Here is an 18,087-nt window from a genome sequence, read left to right as displayed (position 1 = left end):
TAATTTTTATTTAAGTCAAGAGCCTTGAACTGTCCAATGCTTGGTAGTCATAGAGAATCATTGCCCCACTTGACAGGCCTAATTGTTTAGTTTGAAAGGACAATGTTTTAAGGCATCGGGATCTACACTGTGACAGACAAGAATCCACAAGAAATGTGGAATTTGCCTCACAAACACAGTAGCTCCACCTTCTACTACCTGCTTTTAGGACTTGTTTTATCCTTTAGCTGCTAAGATATGGAACTTGCTGCATTGCGCTGAGAGGTGCTCTATATGTTGGTTGCAAAATGCTATTTGATGGCAATTTATTTAGCATGTAGACTGGGTGCAGAAGAATAAAGAGAACTAATGAGGCATGCAGCATTTTTTGTGCCTCACCCACTAGAATTATGGGTCTAGTAAATGGGAAGAAGCACCTAAGCGAGCCCTGGTGATGCACTAAGCAATGACAGCCAGTCTGAAATCCTTTCTGTCGGCCTTATAATCATGAACAAAAGTCCAGAAGTCCTGAATTGGTGAAAGGTACAAAGTCAGAGCTTATAATGCAGTTTGGAAGCTGTTTAATACCCCCTTGTGCAGAGGATTCCCAGCATATGAGTTGTGTGGGTAAATGGACTATTAATAAGGAAACCATGATTGGTTTAGGAATGGAACTCAGGACAATCAGTTGATTTTTCAAACTACCATTTGTAAAATTCCAGCATGCTAGGTGGTTTTCTTGGTGGTGCACAGGCTACAAAGAAATCCTTTTACCAATAAACCTTAAACCATTTTAATACAGAATTCCGGTATCATCATAAAACACCAACCAGTTCCATCATTTCTGATGCACCTTCTAGTCCACTGTACTTACAATGGTGGACCAAACTTAAATATCCAGCTTCATCATGCCATGTTCCCCTGTTACGCAGCTGGATAAAAGCATTCCTGGTGTGCCTCTTACGTTGCTTCACTGCCTACAAACCCAGCAACCCTGTTTCATGAAATACCTTCTCCATGCCACGATGGACCAGATGTGGACAACAAAAGACAACAATTTCCCAGGTTAAATCTAGACTTTTTTTTTGCTGAACTACACTATACCTGCAAACACTACTGCCTCCACACATACAGGGCCTGATTTCAAACCAAGTGCCCTTAAGTTGCTCATGCCTTCTGACCCCCACTGCTCACACCACTCCTCCACTTGCACCCCTACTCCCTTACCTACTCCCCACTGCTGCTGGTGCAGGTCACCATTCACCAGAACAAGGGAATGAATGGGAGGGAGACTCAAGCAATTGTCAACTACTCCCACCCAGTCCCACTTCAAATATGGCCAGTAGGCAGCATGCCACCCCCCAGATCTAGGCCCTAGGCCTGGACCTTTGTGGCCTGCAAGGATATGCCACTTGCCTTGATTGTACATCTGCACCAGGCACATTTAAAAGTTCTCATGCAGCAATTTGCTGCACCATGAAAAACTTCAGTTTCCACACTGCCATGTGTTTTAGAAAATTATTTGGTATTAGTGTAAGCATCCTTGTCATTCTCCTCCTTGTGTCAATGGAAGGTACTGGGTGAATAATTATACTAACTGCATTTGAAGTCCTTTGTCATAGGCATTAAATAGGACTGATGGCAGAAACATTGAGCTCAAAATTAGGGATGCACCCAATCCAGGATTCGGTTCGAGAGTTGGCCTTTTTCAGCCAGATTCGAATGCAGCTGAATCAAATCCAAATTTGCATATGTAAATTAGGGACGAGTAGGGAAATCATGCGAGTTTCGTCACAAAAAAAGATTTTTTTTTCACTTTTTCCATTCCTGACCCTAATTTTCATATGCAAATTAGGATTTGGTTCAGTATTCAGCTGAATCTTTCAACAAGGATTCGGGGATTCAGCCGAATCCCAAATAGTGGATTCGGTGCATCCCTACTCAAAATACGTAAAAGTATGCTTATACACAATCTATTCAATTTTGACAGGGCATGATACTTTGAAAGCCAAGGGACATTAAAGGTAAAGGGTAACAGACAGAATTACAGCTAACTGCCTGGAAACATAGAACTGCTTCAGAAGCAGTTGATTATTGCTTTCATCAGCAAGTAAATGGGTAAAAATGGTGAGATCATATTCCATAGTGCGGCTTTTAATCGTGTTGTTCTCATAATTATTCATAAGTAAGAGAAATTACAAATACAGAAATTCTACAGACATTACATTAGACGATTACAAGCAAAGAGTTTAAATAAAGGGAAAGGCGGGAGAAAACACAAAAAAATTAAACACCAAATGAACAAGTGTCTCAAATAAATCAAAATAAGTATATATATATATATATATATATATATATATATATATATATATATATATATATTGCTACAGAAAGGGGTCAATTACATTCAGTCTTTTTAATGGATTTTAATAAGGTCTATCCCTGTATATCCCTTCGTCTCTCTTAATTGAAGAGTATTAAAACTCAAATTAGATGCCAAAGACTGAATTAGCATTGCTTCAAGCTGTAAGATGCAAACTTGGGCCCCTCTCTGCCACTCTGTAACCCCCTAAAAAATCTCACATTTTTAGTTAAATACAGCCTTGAGACTTTTACGATGAGCTGTATCATTTGCCCACTGGCATTCTTTATTAAATTATATTAACATTTCCTTATTATATTATTCTAAAATTACAATGTAGCCAATGATGGATGAACTTGAGGTTTGTCTTCCTCTTATATTCTACTTATGTCTTTAGTATCTATGGTCACCATTTTAAATATCTGTGGCCCTCGTTTTGTTTTCCCACTTGGTCTGGCCCCTCTTGCCATTCAAGAGTACAAAACTACCCACAGTTCACTCTTCTTTCTAAACATAGGAGCTGTAGTTCTGTTTCATTAGTCAGCAGACCCTGTAATTGAAGGTCCCCTGACAGCTGCCTCATTCCCATTCTTACTAAGCAGCGTCTGCATCACAGTCCAATGAAGAAGACTCATCATACCAATCCACCTCAGCAGCCCATTCATCTCAGTTCAGATAAGCGGCCCCTCAACCCTAGACCATCTAAGTGGCCACTTAATCCCAGTCCAACCTAGCAGCCCCTCCATCCAAGTCCAGCTAAGCAGCTCCTCCATCCCAGTCCAACGAAGCAGCCCCCAATCTCAGTCCAACAAACAGCCCCTCCATCCCCGTCCAACTAAGCAGCCCCTGCATCCCAGTCCAACTAAGCAGCCCCTGCATCCCAGTCCAACTAAGCAGTCCCTCCATCCCAGTCCAACTAAGCAGTCCCTCCATCCCAGTCCAACTAAGCAGTCCCTCCATCCCAGTCCAACTAAGCAGCCCCTGCATCCCAGTCCAATGAAGCAGCCACTCCATCCCAGTCCAACTAAGCAGCCACTCCATCCCAGTCCAACTAAGCAGCCCTTCCATCCCAGTCAAAGTAAGCAGCCCCTCCATCCCAGGCCAAGTAAGCAGCCCCTCCATCCCAGGCCAAGTAAGCAGCCCCTCCATCCCAGTCCACTTAAGCAGCCCCTCCATCCCAGTCCAAGTAAGCAGCCCATCCATCCCAGTCCAGCTAAGCAGCCCCTATCTCCCAGTCCAGCTAAGCAGCCCCTATTATCTCCCAGTCCAACTGAGCAGCCCCTCTATCCCAGTCCAACTAAGTTGCCCCTGCATCCCAGCCCAACTAAGCAGCCCCTCCATCCCAGTCCAACTGAGCAGCCCCTCCATCCCAGTACAACCAAGCAGCCCCTCCATCCCAGTCCAACTGAGCAGCTCCTGCATCCCAGTACAACCAAGCAGCCCCTCCATCCCAGTACATCTAAGCAGCCCCTCCATCCCAGTCCAACTTAGCAGCCCCTCCATCTTAGTCCAACTAAGCAGCCCCTCTATCCCAGTCCAACTAAGCAAACCTTCCATGTCAATCCAACTAAGCAGTTCTTCCAATTCAGTCCAACTTAGCAGTTACTGTATCCCATCCCTGTCTCAGTAGCCTCTTAAATCCAATACAGCTATGCAGTCCCTCCATTCCTTCCAGTTCAACTAAGCAACCCCTCCATCACAGTCCAATTAAGTAGCACCTCCATCCTAATCCATCTAAGCAGAACCTATATCCTAGTCCATCTAAGCAACCCCTCCACCATAGTCCTACCAAGCAGCCCCTTGTATTCCAGTTCTTCTAAGTGGCTTCTGTATCCTCCATTCCAGTACAGCTAGGCCTAATGCAGATCCTTAAATGCTACACAGGAATGAACTTCTCTGCATGGAACCATACTTATGATATGCCCTACCAAGATAAAGCATTTGTTCTTTCTTGGTGGGAAATAACAACGATGTTTATATTTTCTGCAATACCAACTTGTAAGGCTCATTACTCCATCTTTACCAGACTCAAGCGGCCTCATACACAGACCTGAAACCATATCATTAATTACAAAACATCCAAGAACAGGAATGCCTCATCAACCCCCACCCACCCCCGAAAAAAAAATGTCAGGCAGCTGTCAAACAGCTATTGACATACCATTAAGGGTGAAGGTTTAACAGCACTATTTTGAATTCATTCAGCAAGTTTTACACTGCGTTTCCTACAAAACGTATTGATTTCTGTGCAGTCTGTTTAGTAATGAGGCTAAAAATGCCTATTTCACTGGGTCTTTAAAGAAAAAATAGTGAAATTGCACCCTTTAAGTGGCTGATCCAAAATTCCCAGTGTGTGCATTTCTGGTCTTTATAAGACTTCACTTCAAATTGCAGTTAAGCAGGAGCCAGTCATCACTAGAAAAAGCAGAATAAAAAAACAAAAATGCTGTATTGGAAGGGGAAAGTACTGATTAATTCAGCTGGCAAGAATGTAAGCTTTTCAGCCATGCCATTATGTAATACGAGGGGATTTTAGGTTTCCTGTGCAAGAGATGAAGAGGATTCTAAACACAGCAAAACAACGAAAATGATAATTAGGGGGAAAAAACACATATCTTCAAGACAAGGGCTGGCGGGCAAGTAAGGATGATTGGCACCCCTTACTCAAGAGCTGGAGAATGACATTATGTATATAAAGAAAATATCCAACAAATGTTATTTGTAATAATCCAAAAGCAACCCTGTGTATCATTAAATATCTAAGTCTGGGGGTTATCTTTTCCATGGGAGCAGCCTGCCTGCTTTCTGCAGCCTTTACCTTGCAAACAGCCATTGCACATCTAGAAAGGAGCCGGCATGATTTTCAGGCGAATGCATCAATACGGAGGCTTGCTGCAACTTCCATTTAAGCCCCTGGTGCTGGTTGGCCGGATAATCGGCAGCCCCAGCCTTCGCAATCATTAGATCATTATTGTTATTCCAACTTTTTCAGGCGAATAATTATCCGTCAGTCATGTTCTGGATGGTGGAGAAAGTTTGGTCGGCGATGGCCCTGCCGGAACATCCTCGTGTGCAGCCCGTCCAACAGCAAAACCGGGAATGCAAAAGAGGAGGGTCGCGGGTTTAATGTTGTTACCATGTGCTGTATATAGCTGGAAGGTCAAGTTAGAAGGAGGATTATGGTACTTAGCTGATTAGTGACTGCCTACAAAATGCACTTTGGGACTGCTAGCAATCTGACTATATTAAAAACCTATGAATCCACAGATAAAATGCATTTTATTAATTCCATGTTTTATAATAAAGGATATATGCCGAGTGTATGGCTGCTGGTAAATGCAAATGCACTGTATGTTCCCAACTAACAGAGAAGGAAACGAAGATGCGAAAGGTAGGTTAGCAATAAAGGGCACTGACAAATATCAACTTATGGCCTACAAATCCCAGCATCCCCTAGCATACAGTAGCATTTACAAAAGTGTTATTATTCCCAGGGCAGTTTCCCAGGTGCAGATTAACTGAATAGACAGACGGGCTGACTTGGCTATTGATCAGGTTTTTAGCTTGACTGGTTCGCTGAAGTACTTAAAGGGGTTTCTCATCTTTGAGTTAACGTTTAGGGCTCTTCAACATAGGCGTTTTTTCCTGCGTTTGGATGTGTTGCATTTCTTCCGTTCAACTGCAGGGGAACACAAGAGTAGACGCACTCAATTATTGTGAAGGGGGCTGTACTCACACAGACGCATTTATGTGTCAAACGCAGGTGAAATGCAACATGCTGCGTCCCACCTGCGTTTGACGCTTCCATGCGTCTGTGTGAGTACAGCCCCCTTCACAATAATTGAGTGTGTCCATTCCTACGCTCCCCTGCGGCTGAACGGAAGAAAGTGCAACGCAAGGGACCACAGGAAAAACCACCCGTGTGTAAGAGCCCTTAGTATGATGTTGTGGGTGATATTCTGAGACAAATTGCAGTAAGTTTCCATTTTGTATTATTTTTTTTGTTGTTATTCTTTTTTAAGTCATTTAGCTTTTTATTCAGAGATTTTCCAATTTGAAATTAAAACAATCTGGTTGCTAGGATCAACAATGGAACTTGTATATCTAATATAAGTAATTCTAAAACAACTGGACTTGCTTAAATGATTACTCAGCAGGGATTGGCAAATTTTTTCGTCTTGTTTCGCCAAAAAAATGACGCCCATAGACTTGTATAGCATCGTGCGTCAAAAAAAAAAAAAAAGACGCCCGTCAAAAAAATTTCGCCGCGCAACAATTATTTTGACGCCCATAGACTTTAATGGGCTTCTGCGACATTTCGCCGGCGGCGAATTTTTGGCAAAACGAAAAGGGTCAAATTCACCAATCCATATTCAGCAAGTCCAGTTGTTTAAGGGTAGGACTACATGGACGTCAGGGCGCCGAAAATGTCCGTGTAGTCCTACCCTTAGAATTACTTATATTAGATTTACCATGACCTGGATGAATGAAAATCTTCATAGTCAATGGAACTTGTAGTTCCTGGGACGGGTTCAAGCTGTTTCTATACTCTGCACTTCTGGTTGTGACTCCTGAAACAACGTAGCAGTAGCCAACTGATTTTACAGACCAGGAAGAGACTGCTCTTCTGCTACTCTGTTTCCAGAGTTGCAACCAGAGATCAGAAATGCAAATGCAGCTTTCAAGAGCAAGTATATTTAAACAGATGTTTGAAACAATTAAAAGAACAGTAACACCAAAAAAACTGTTTTTAAGAAATGGCAATATAATGTGCTGTTGGCCTGCACTGGTGAAAAATGGTGTATTAGCTTCAAAAACTGTACTATAGTTTATATAAACAAGCTGCTATGTAAATTCGAATTCGAAGTAATAGCGCATTCGATTCGTACAAATCAAAGTTTTTCCCCCAAAAAAACTTTGATTTGTCAAAGTCCACCAATTTACTCCTAATAGGTTTTAGGAGGTCCCCCATAGGCTAAAACAGCAATTCGTCAGGTTTTAGATGGCAAATGGTTGAAGTCTAATTTTTAAAGAGACAGTACATGATAAATTTTGAAATTCGAATTTTTCGAAAGTCTAATTGCGAAAAGGCGAGAAATTTCCCAAATGCATTGAAGTCAACGGGCAACAATTTTTTGATGAGCGACAATTTTTTTCGCCCATTGGAGTCTAAAGGCATCTTTTATGCATCGAAACCTAGTGAAAAATGAAACTTTCCACTTCAATATTTGAACTTTCATCTCCTATAACTTTTGCAACATTCTCCAGTAGACCCAACCTAAGTCTTCATATCTATGTCTACACCTTCTATCTGTGTTCCCGTTGGTATATCTGAGCCCCCATGGGTGATACAGTAGCACATCTTTGGGAAAGATCTCAGCCTATGTGACATTCATCCAGCTTTGCTCTTCTTTACAAATGTTCCGACGCCCTGCTCTCTAACATCCGAAGGTTCCCCAGCAGCTGGTTGAGTAGTTTGTATATTATCACTTTGACATTGGCAAGGTTTCTAAGACCTGACTGCAGCTCAAGTAATTCTATCTACAGTACTTACATTATAAATCTAGTGGTCAAACCCACAAGCCGGACATATATAATTATGGCCAACCATCACCAGTAATTGGTTCTTTAATCTCGCTAACTCGTAAAATGATTAAAAGTAATAGCATATCGTAAAAATTACTCTAACAAAATGCTCAGGCCATTCGGCTGTTGTACAATACAGCATATACAGCAGAGAACAGCCCTCACCTCAATTATCATTCCTCGGCAGACACACTTACATAGTTCACTGCACTTTTGTACAATACAGCATATACAGCAGCACCATGCAGGCAAAGAGAAACCATGAGCTAACTGTCATCTGCTATGCTGCCCAACTGATGATAACATTATAAGCTTTGGTACAATACAGTAGTACATACAACAGCGCTACGCAAGATGAGAAGAAAAACACACCTGAATCAGAATCATTTTCCCGAGTGATGAGAATACTGTAGCTGCAGAACCTTCTTGGGGTATGTTGATACTAGCACTGATACTGCTGCTACTCAGCAGCCATGAGCAATGCATTAAAGCGCCACCTTATGGACAAATTGATGAAGCAGTAAATTCTTTCGCTGGGTGCAGGTACATCATTGAAGCAAAGCTTTCCTCCAGTTCTCCTTCTTTCCTCAACTCTCCTCCCAGGAGCACTGCTCTGCACACAGACAGGACTGTGGGTCTCTGGACACTGTTTCTGCTCTCCCTAGAATTTATAGTGCTGCTGTACAGAAAATTCAACACACTCAGCGGCTGCTGATCACATACTCTGTGCTACTCTGATGAGATCTGATCAATGCCTATCCTGGCTGAGCTTACTCATCGGCCAAGTCTTACACCATATAATGTTCCAATAAACCCTTCATTCACGCAAATAAACTTTGGATGCACAAAGGAAGACTAACTTTGATTGCAGATTTCATCCTCCTAAAAATAAATGCACTCGATTTGCACTAAATGGATTGCTCATTTGCTGATCCAGAAACCCTGGCCGAGCAGAGGAGCTCCTACAAGAAGCTCCTAGGGGTTGGGGCAACACAGAATGGAGAATTGCCTTGTGGGAGGGGAAACTGTCACCCTGACAGGTCATTACATGCAGACACTTCTTTATTTTTTTCTTCGAATATTTTACTACCCAACCCCAGGTGACCAATAAATACTACCTGCTGATTGGCTGCTACTGGTGATTTGACAGGTAGCAAACGTTACACTTTTTATTACATAATCTCAATAATATCCCATGACGTTTGGATCCTGGAAATGAAGGAGGGTGTGCCAGATAAAGTGATGCACACATTTTGCTTTCTTTGACTGCCCCAGGGGCCCCTAGGAGCCTGGATCTGCATACACAGCCAGCAGAAGCTTAGAAGGGGGGCCTGTCTAGATGTAGCCTAGAGACCCCACATGTCATTATTCCGACACTACCCTTACCCATGTGCCCTGTCCTCCGCCAATACACTTGCGCTGGTAGTACCTTGTGTACAGGAAGAACCTTCTGTTTATAGGAGAACTAAAGCCGAACTAAAGAAGTGGCTAGAAATGTTGTACATTATGTTTTGTGCTTCTGTACCAGCCCAAGGCAACCACAGCCCTTTAGCAGTAAAGATCTGTGTCTCCAAAGATGCCCCAGTAGCTCCCCATCTTCTTTTCTGCTGATTCACTGCACATGCTCTGTGCTGCTGTCACTTACTGAGCTTAGGGACGAACTCACAATATACATTACACATAGAATGGAAATGTCACAATATAAGGCTGATTAGTAATTAATACAGATAATTACTACATGGCAGCACAAAAACCAGTGCAATTAGCATCATAATTTAATAATCAGCCCTGTAGCATCAGCTTATATTACAGGGGAAGCTCATTTTCTGCTGGATAATTAGTGACGAGCCCTAAGCTTAGCTTCTCAACAGCTGCTCAGAGCCCACTGAGCATGTGAGTGTCACAGACACTTTCCAAGATGGTGACCCCCTGTGACAAGTTTGAAGTCCTGGATCATTGCTGCTATTGACAAGCTGACACTTTAGGCTGGTGCAATAGGTTCAGTATATAAAATATAGTATTTTTAACAATATTCATTTTAAGGGTTTATTTCTCCTTTAAGACCACCATTTGGATTCTCCTGACATAATGATATTATAAGTCAACGGTGGCTTCTGTCACCCTATAAAGTCATGTGAGTGCAGGCCTTTTATACATTCCTGGAATGGCAAGGTGACTCAATCTCTTTATGGTTCAATGTAGGTGGAACATTATTTCTTATAAACAACACACAAGTTTTATTGAGTCGTGTATCACAAATGACATCAGTAAGGGCTGAGCATAACATATGACAATACAATTTCCAAGCATGTGTTAAAAAAGGCTGTTGTGCATTATATACAGTATATGGAATAATGTACAACCTATTGTAAAATATGAGGATTTAGGCATCTAGAATTCCATCCTGGCATTTTCCCAGCAGCTACTTTTCCTAACATTCTAAATATTGGATGTTTTACTCATTTACCAAAGCATTTCACCCGCGTGCCCTATTCACTAGTGTTCTCCAGCTTTGAGTATAAGAATGTCATTGTCTCCTGTGTGCTATGGCAGTGATGTCAAACCAGTGGCTCATGAAGTACATGTTGCTCACCAACCCCTTGGATTTTGCTTCCAGTGGCCTCAAAGCAGGTGTTTATTTTGGAAATGGCTTGGAGGCAAGTTTTGGTTGCATAAAACCAAATGTACTGCCGAACAACGTCTCATTGCACTCTGCCAGTCCACATAGGGGCTACCAAATAGCCAACCACAGACCTTATTTGGCATTTCAGGAACTTTTTTCATGCTTGTGTTCCTCCTCAACTCTTTTTACAAATGAATGTATAAATGTTTGGGGACCCTGCTTTAGGAGGTGGAAAAATGGCCAAGTCCCCATCGACAGGCCTCCTCTTATTGATCAATGACAGTAAGCATGGGAGAAGGGATATCGGGAGGTTGTCCACTTGCTGAAATGGTCCATTTGCCATAAACCGAAAATTTCCAAGTTGAACATAGTATAAGGCAGTGATCCCCAACCAGTAGCTTGTGAGCAACACATTTCTCTCCAACCCCTTGGATGTTGCTCCCAGTTGCCTCAAAGCAGGTGCAAGTTTTGGTTGCATAAAAATTAGGTGCACTGCCAAACAGAGTCTCAATGTCGGTTGATTTTCCGCATAGGGGCTACCACGGCACTTATTTGGCACCCCAAGAACTAGTGTTGCTCCCCAACTCATTTTCTTCTGAATGTTGTTCACAGCTTCAAAAGGTTGGGGATCCCTGGTATAAGGCAATGCCTGTCTATGGGACCTTTGCTCAAATCATCATTTGTATCAATCTGTCTGGAGAAATCTCCATACTGAAACAGAAAATAACTTACTACAAAACAGCACTTAGCATTGTGGATATTGGAAATATATATAAGGGAACCAATGTTCCCTCTAATTTCTTCTCGGCTGTGTGTGCAAAAATATTTTGTGAGCACATTTTTAACTTGTGTGAGCAGTTTTTAAAACTGTAGGCTCGGGTCAGAATTGATACAAAATGTTGTGTTTACACATAAAATTCTTTGTGCCCACCACAATTTGTTGTGTGCGCTGGCCTCAAAATTTGTACTCACCTTAGAGAGAACATTGAAGGGCACATATATTAAAGGTGGTCCTTTGAAATGGAAAAATGGTGTGGCCAAGGCAGTGTTGACATAGGATAAGGGGGGTTGGGGCAGAGTCTGGATTAGCATCTTAATTATAAATTCAATGGTCACCTGGGCCCACTGAAATGTTGGTCCTGAAAACAAACAGGGTATTGCCCTCAGGAGTGCTACGCCAATGAGGCGAGTTGAGGCACTCGCCTCAGGCGAGGCCCTGGTTGCCGCTCCTGGTAACTAAGAGACAAATTTATAAAGCTGAATAAGAGTGTGCAGACAAAATTGCAGACTTTTTCGCACATAAGACTTTTTAAATATGGCAAAAATGGCAAATTGCAAATATTTATGCACACACTTACGCCACAAATTTGGTGAAATAATAGGAACGTTCCCCGGAATGCCTCTGTATAGTCAAATGCATCAAATCCTCCACGGGTACGCCGCTATCCCGATATATACTTAGCAATTTCCAAGAATGAGGAGAGCACCCAAAAGTAGCAAATTATGCTGTGATTATATTTATTCAAGGCTACTACATAAATATAATGTAGTAGCCTTGAATAAATATAATCACAGCATAATTTGCTACTTTTGAGTGCTCTCCTCATTCTTGGAAATTGCCACGAATTTGGTGTTGGAGAAAATATTTGCAAAATAGTTTTGCAAATTGCGAATTTAAATTGCTGTCAATACTATTTTCGTGTACTCACACAAACACCCATCTCATTTGAGAGCCATTTGCGAAAATTTGTTCACAATGCGAATTCGCAAAAAATAAAAATGGAATGGTGGGCATAGCAGTGCAACATTTTAGCATTCAGGAAAAGGCGAATAGATATGCACTGCATGAACTTTTTAAACGACCACCAGAGAGTTTGGGAGGCACTAGTTTGATTTGTGTGTGCATACTGAGGGGTTTATTTATCAAAGGTCGTAATGTGGATTTTTTTAAACTCTAATAAATTCGATTTTATTCACAATTCGAATGGTATGTTATTTATGAAAAAAATTAGAAAGTCTAAAATTCGATTGAATAGTCCCGACACGAATCGAAATAGAATAGAGTTTTCCTCTAAAAAAAACCTCTACTTTTGCGCATCAAATTTTTATGATGAGCGACTTTTTTTTCTCCCATTGGAGTCTATGGGGCATCATTTTCGAAGCTCAATTAACATCTTCAAATAGTTCGAGCGACCTCTGCCATCGACTTCTACATGAACTCGGCAGGCTTTAGATGGCGAATATTAGAATTAGAAATGTTTCCAGGGTCGAGGTGTGATAAATCAAGTTGGTGGTTTTAAATTAGTATTTGTGAGTTTTGACCAACCAAAAAAATTTGAAAATTCGAATTTACCATTCGAACTTTAGTAAATCTGCCCCTTATACATGCATGAGACAATGCAGGCAACAGATAACCATATGTCAAAATATTTAAGGCACTGCGAGCAGCATTGAGCCATCAAGCTAATGCATGCATTTATGGTTAATTTATGAACACTGATAGAATATCTCATTAAGAACAGAACTTCATACCAAGGCAGCATGGCATTGAAAGCTACATTTCCAAGTCATGTTTAAATATTTCATTACAGCTTGACCTAGCACTTGCGCACACACAATAGTCTATAAATGCTGGCAGGACCTACAGCAACTGGGCATTAGCAATGAAATGGAGCATTCTGCTTACCAATACCAAATAGAAAAAACAATCATCTAATTTTTCTGCCTTTTGGCCTTGCAGCTCTTAACCTACAGATGGACTTGATTTCTGTCTTGTTCCAGTATCATCCCAATGGATATCCAAAGCAATTTGAATTGGCTGATGATATGCACAAACAAAGAATATCCTGAAAATGTATCCCGAGAAGAGGTGCTTACTGATATTACTAGTCATAGGAGGTTCTTAGTGATGTCACCAGGGCCGGATTTACACAGCAGACACCCATAGGCCCGCTGTCGTTTGACTCCCCTGTCCCCTACCTTTTATTCTCACAAATTTTCATCATCAGGACAAGAGCAATGGAGATTTAAAAAACAATCGTATCTCCTGCTCATCCCCAGTATTTCTGAACCAATGTGGGTGTGGTTGGGAAGCATGCCTCCCCCTAAAATCCTGCTGCCCTAGGCCCGGGCCTTGGTGGTCTCTCCACAAATCCAGGCCTGGATGTCACACAATTTTCTAAAATAGGTCTAGTATAAAAAAATATGAGGATATTAGAAGTCACCTTGGAATTTGATGACCTTTCATAACCTTTATAATTAATTCATTACTTGTATACCAGAGCCCAATCCTCTTTCTCCACCTGAAGAGGCAGGCGCAAGTAGTGTGACCACCTTTGTGCCACCAAAGATCCAGGGTGGTGTGGGTGATGGGGGCCACTGGTGATATCAGCGAGGCAGGGCAAAGACATTTAGGGGCGGCAGTGATGTCAGGAGGGCAGGGCAATGACATTTAGGGGTGGCAGTGATGTCAGGAGGGCAGGGCAATGACATTTAGGGGTGGCAGTGATGTCAGGAGGGCAGGGCAATGACATTTAGGGGCGGCAGTGATGTCAGAAGGGCAGGGCAATGACATTTAGGGGCGGCAGTGATGTCAGGAGGGCTGGGCAATGACATTTAGGGGCGGCAGTGATGTCAGGAGGGCAGGGCAATGGCATTTCTAAATAATCTAAAAATGTATTGCATAAAAAAGTGCTTCCTGTTACAGTTAGAGCTGCAGTATTTCTGGCCAAGTGATCTCTGAGGCAGCACACAGAAAATGGAGGCTCAAGGTAAAAATTGTAAAAGGGCAACTTTTACTTAAATCTATATTACACTTTGGTAAGATTTAATATGCCGTTTAATATGATGTAAACGATCTGTTTCTTATGTATTCATTTTGGGAGTATAGTTTTCCTTGGTGAAGGCAAATGCCCTCATTCAAACCCCTGGACAAATACTGCAAGCAAAGGGTCCATACAAACTTGGTGAAACTAGTTGTGCCTTTTTAACCTATTTCTTACTCACCTAAGGCTATCTATATATATATATATATATATATATACACATACACATACAGTATATATATATATATATATACAGTATATATATATATATATATATATACACACATACAGTATATATATATATATATATACAGTATATATATATATATATATATATACACACATACAGTATATATATATATATATATATATATATATATATATATATATATATATATATATATATATATATATATATATATATATATATATATATATATATATTTTGTGGGGAATAGCTCAAAGCAGCCGGTAGGGCTCAGGTAAAACAGTTCTTACAGAGGAGACAGGAGGCTTAGGTTTGCAACAAAAGTGAAACAGGCTCCTGCCTGGGGTTTTATTGTTCAAACCGGACAACTTAAACAGGCACAATTTCCGTGCTAAACAGTCAAATAATAATGTAAACCTCACCGGTTTGCAGTGTTACAGTCCATAGGAAAGTTCCTTGCGGTGGTAACAAACATTTGCCATTTGGAGTTGCAGTCAAACACACAGTTTGTTTCACAAAACACTTCACAGCGTGTGTTCAGAGGTTCTCTCTGACTCCCAGTACAACACACACCCACTCCCCGCCAGGCTCCCTTAAACAGCCCCACCTGCGGACTAATTGGGCAGCATACTGAACTATATCCTTGCTCCAGGGTCCTAACCTGTCTTACCCTGGAGATTTAAAGGAGCCAATACCTCAGGCTGGGTGCTATATACCTCCCATCATATACAGGCAGCCTATTGGGACATAGCTCTTTGTCACATACCTCCCCCCTCTGTTCGAACCCGGGGTTTCGGACACCATTAGCCACCATACAGTGGACCCTTGACAAGGCATCTGCATTACCTTGCAGTTTGCCGGTGTTCCACTGTAAAATTGAAATTCTGCAAGGAAAGGAACCAACGTGTGACCCTTGCATTTCTTTCTTTTGCCTGTGACATCCAGGTTAAGGGAGAGTGGTCCGTAATGAGCACAAACTGGCGGCCCAGAAGGTAGTACCGCAAAGCTTCCAGTGCCCATTTAATTGCTAAGCACTCCCGCTCAACAATACTATAATTTTTTTCTGCAGGGGTCAACTTCCTGCTCAAGTAGACCACTGGATGCTCTTCTTCCCCAACTAACTGTGACAATACCGCACCTAATCCAACACCAGAGGCATCAGTTTGCACAACAAATTTCTCTTTGAAGTCTGGTGCGACCAACACTGGATCTTGGCATAAAACCACTTTCAAATCATGGAATGCCTCCTCTGCCTCTGGACCCCACTTAATCATTGTGGACCCTTTCCCTTTGGTCAGGTCGGTCAAAGGAGCAGCCCTGCTTGCAAAATTTGGAATGAACCTACAATAATAGCCCACCATACCAAGAAAAGTACAAACCTGCTTTTTAGTGAGTGGCTGGGGCCAGTCTTTAATTGCCTCCACCTTGTTCACTTGAGGCTTGATAACACCTCTCCCTATAGTGTACCCCAGATAACGGGCTTCTTCCAAACCTAGGGCACATTTCTTGGGATTTGCCGTCAGGCCTGCTTCTCTAATGGAATTTAGGACGGCCTGTACTCTGGGGAGGTGACTTTGCCAATCCCTGCTAAAAATGACCACGTCATCCAAATAAGCAGAGGCAAAATGTTGATGAGGTCTAAGAATTTGGTCCATCATTCTTTGAAACGTGGCTGGGGCCCCCTGGAGGCCAAATGGCATACGAACATACTGGAAGAGCCCTTGTGGGGTAGAAAAGGCTGTTTTCTCCCTAGCTGTTTCTGACATTGGTACCTGCCAATACCCTCTAGTTAGGTCAAGAGTTGTTATGTACCTAGCAGGACCTAGTCGTTCAATCAACTCGTCAACCCTTGGCATAGGGTAAGCATCAAACTTTGAGACTTCATTTACCTTCCTGAAGTCATTGCAAAATCGTATAGACCCATCTGGTTTAGGAACAAGCACAATGGGACTATTCCACTCACTTACAGACTTCTCAATTACCCCCAAATCCAGCATCCTCTGCACTTCCTCGTCGACTGCCTGTCTACGGGCCTCTGGGATCCGATAGGGCTTAAGGCGGACCCGAACCTGAGGATCAGTAATGACATCATGTTTTATCAAATTTGTACAACCTGGTATGTCAGAAAACACCTCAGTGTTTCTTTGCAGAAACTCCCTGACTTCTTGCTTTTGTGGCTCTGACAGGGTTTCAGCTATTTTCACCTTTTGTATACCGTCCTGGGTAGGAGGAAGGGGTTGAATTATAGCCGTGAGGACTTCTCTGTCCTTCCAGGGTTTTATTAAGTTTACGTGGTAAAGCTGTTCTTTCTTCCTTTTATTTGGTTGGTAAACTTTATAGTTCACCTCACCTATTTTCTCGATTATTTCATACGGGCCCTGCCACTTAGCCAGGAACTTGCTCTCAACTGTTGGGACAAGAACCAATACTCGGTCCCCAGGGTTGAAAGTTCGAACCTTAGCTGAACGGTTGTAAACCCGACTCTGGGCCTTCTGTGCTTGCTGCATGTGTTCCCTGACTATGGGCATGACTGCAGCAATTCTATCCTGCATGAGGGTAACATGTTCCACCACACTCTTATGGGGTGTTACCTCTTGCTCCCAGGTCTCTTTTGCTACATCCAAGAGACCCCTGGGATGACGACCATACAATAGCTCAAAGGGCGAAAAACCTGTGGATGACTGGGGCACCTCTCTAATGGCGAACATAAGGTATGGCAGGAGACAGTCCCAATCCCTCCCATCCTTATCTACCACCTTCTTTAACATGTTTTTCAGGGTTTTGTTAAAGCGCTCTACCAACCCATCAGTCTGGGGGTGATAAACAGAAGTTCTTAACTGTTTAATTTTCAAGAGCTTACATAGTTCCTTCATAACCCGAGACATAAAGGGTGTACCCTGGTCTGTGAGGACTTCTTTAGGAATGCCAGTGCGGGTAAACATATAGAACAGCTCTTTAGCAATATTTTTGGAGGCTGTGTTTCTTAAAGGGACTGCCTCAGGATACCGCGTAGCATAATCCATAATTACGAGAATATACTGATGGCCCCGAGCTGACTTAACCAGTGGCCCTACCAAGTCCATTGCAATTCTTTCAATGGGACCTCAATGATAGGCAATGGCACTAGAGGGCTACGGAAGTGAGGTACCGGGGCAGACAGTTGGCATTCTGGGCAAGAGTCACAATACCCCTTCACCTCCGCAAATATACCGGGCCAATAAAACCTTTGTAAAATTCGCTGTTGGGTTTCTCCTGACGTAGGTGACCACCCAGGGGGTGAGTGTGGGCCAGGTCCAAGACCATTCGCCTATAGGGCTGGGGCACTAACAACTGCTCTACCACCCCCCCTTGGACTTTGTCAACCCGATACAGTAAATCTTGACTGACAGAAAAATGAGGGAATACACTCTCAGCCCCAGGTTCCTGAGGTTCACCATTAATTACCTTAACATTTTCCCAGGCCCTATTCAGGGTAGGGTCCCTCATTTGGGCTGTTCCAAAGTTA

At 42.4% G+C, this 18,087-nt stretch overlaps 1 protein-coding gene across 37 annotated transcripts in view; it reads right to left on the bottom strand.

Moving 5' to 3' along the window:
• LOC108719750 (regulating synaptic membrane exocytosis protein 2) overlaps positions 1-18,087 on the bottom strand; it is a 358,076-nt gene that overhangs the window by 204,363 nt on the left and 135,626 nt on the right. Inside the window, exon 1 of one of the 37 annotated variants that reach the window (XM_041567981.1) lies at positions 5,160-5,386. The exons of the other annotated variants lie outside the window; for them this stretch is intronic. Within the exon in view, the coding sequence (XP_041423915.1) occupies positions 5,160-5,302 (143 nt within the window). The 5' untranslated portion in view covers positions 5,303-5,386. Of the gene's footprint in view, positions 1-5,159; positions 5,387-18,087 lie in introns of those variants that run through there. 37 annotated transcript variants of the gene reach the window in all.

The sequence above is a fragment of the Xenopus laevis genome, chromosome 6S (assembly GCF_017654675.1).
Source record: "Xenopus laevis strain J_2021 chromosome 6S, Xenopus_laevis_v10.1, whole genome shotgun sequence".
NCBI classification, from domain to species: Eukaryota; Metazoa; Chordata; class Amphibia; order Anura; family Pipidae; genus Xenopus; species Xenopus laevis.
The sequence above is the reverse complement of the archived record's forward strand: the minus strand, read 5'-3'. Positions and strand labels throughout refer to the sequence as shown.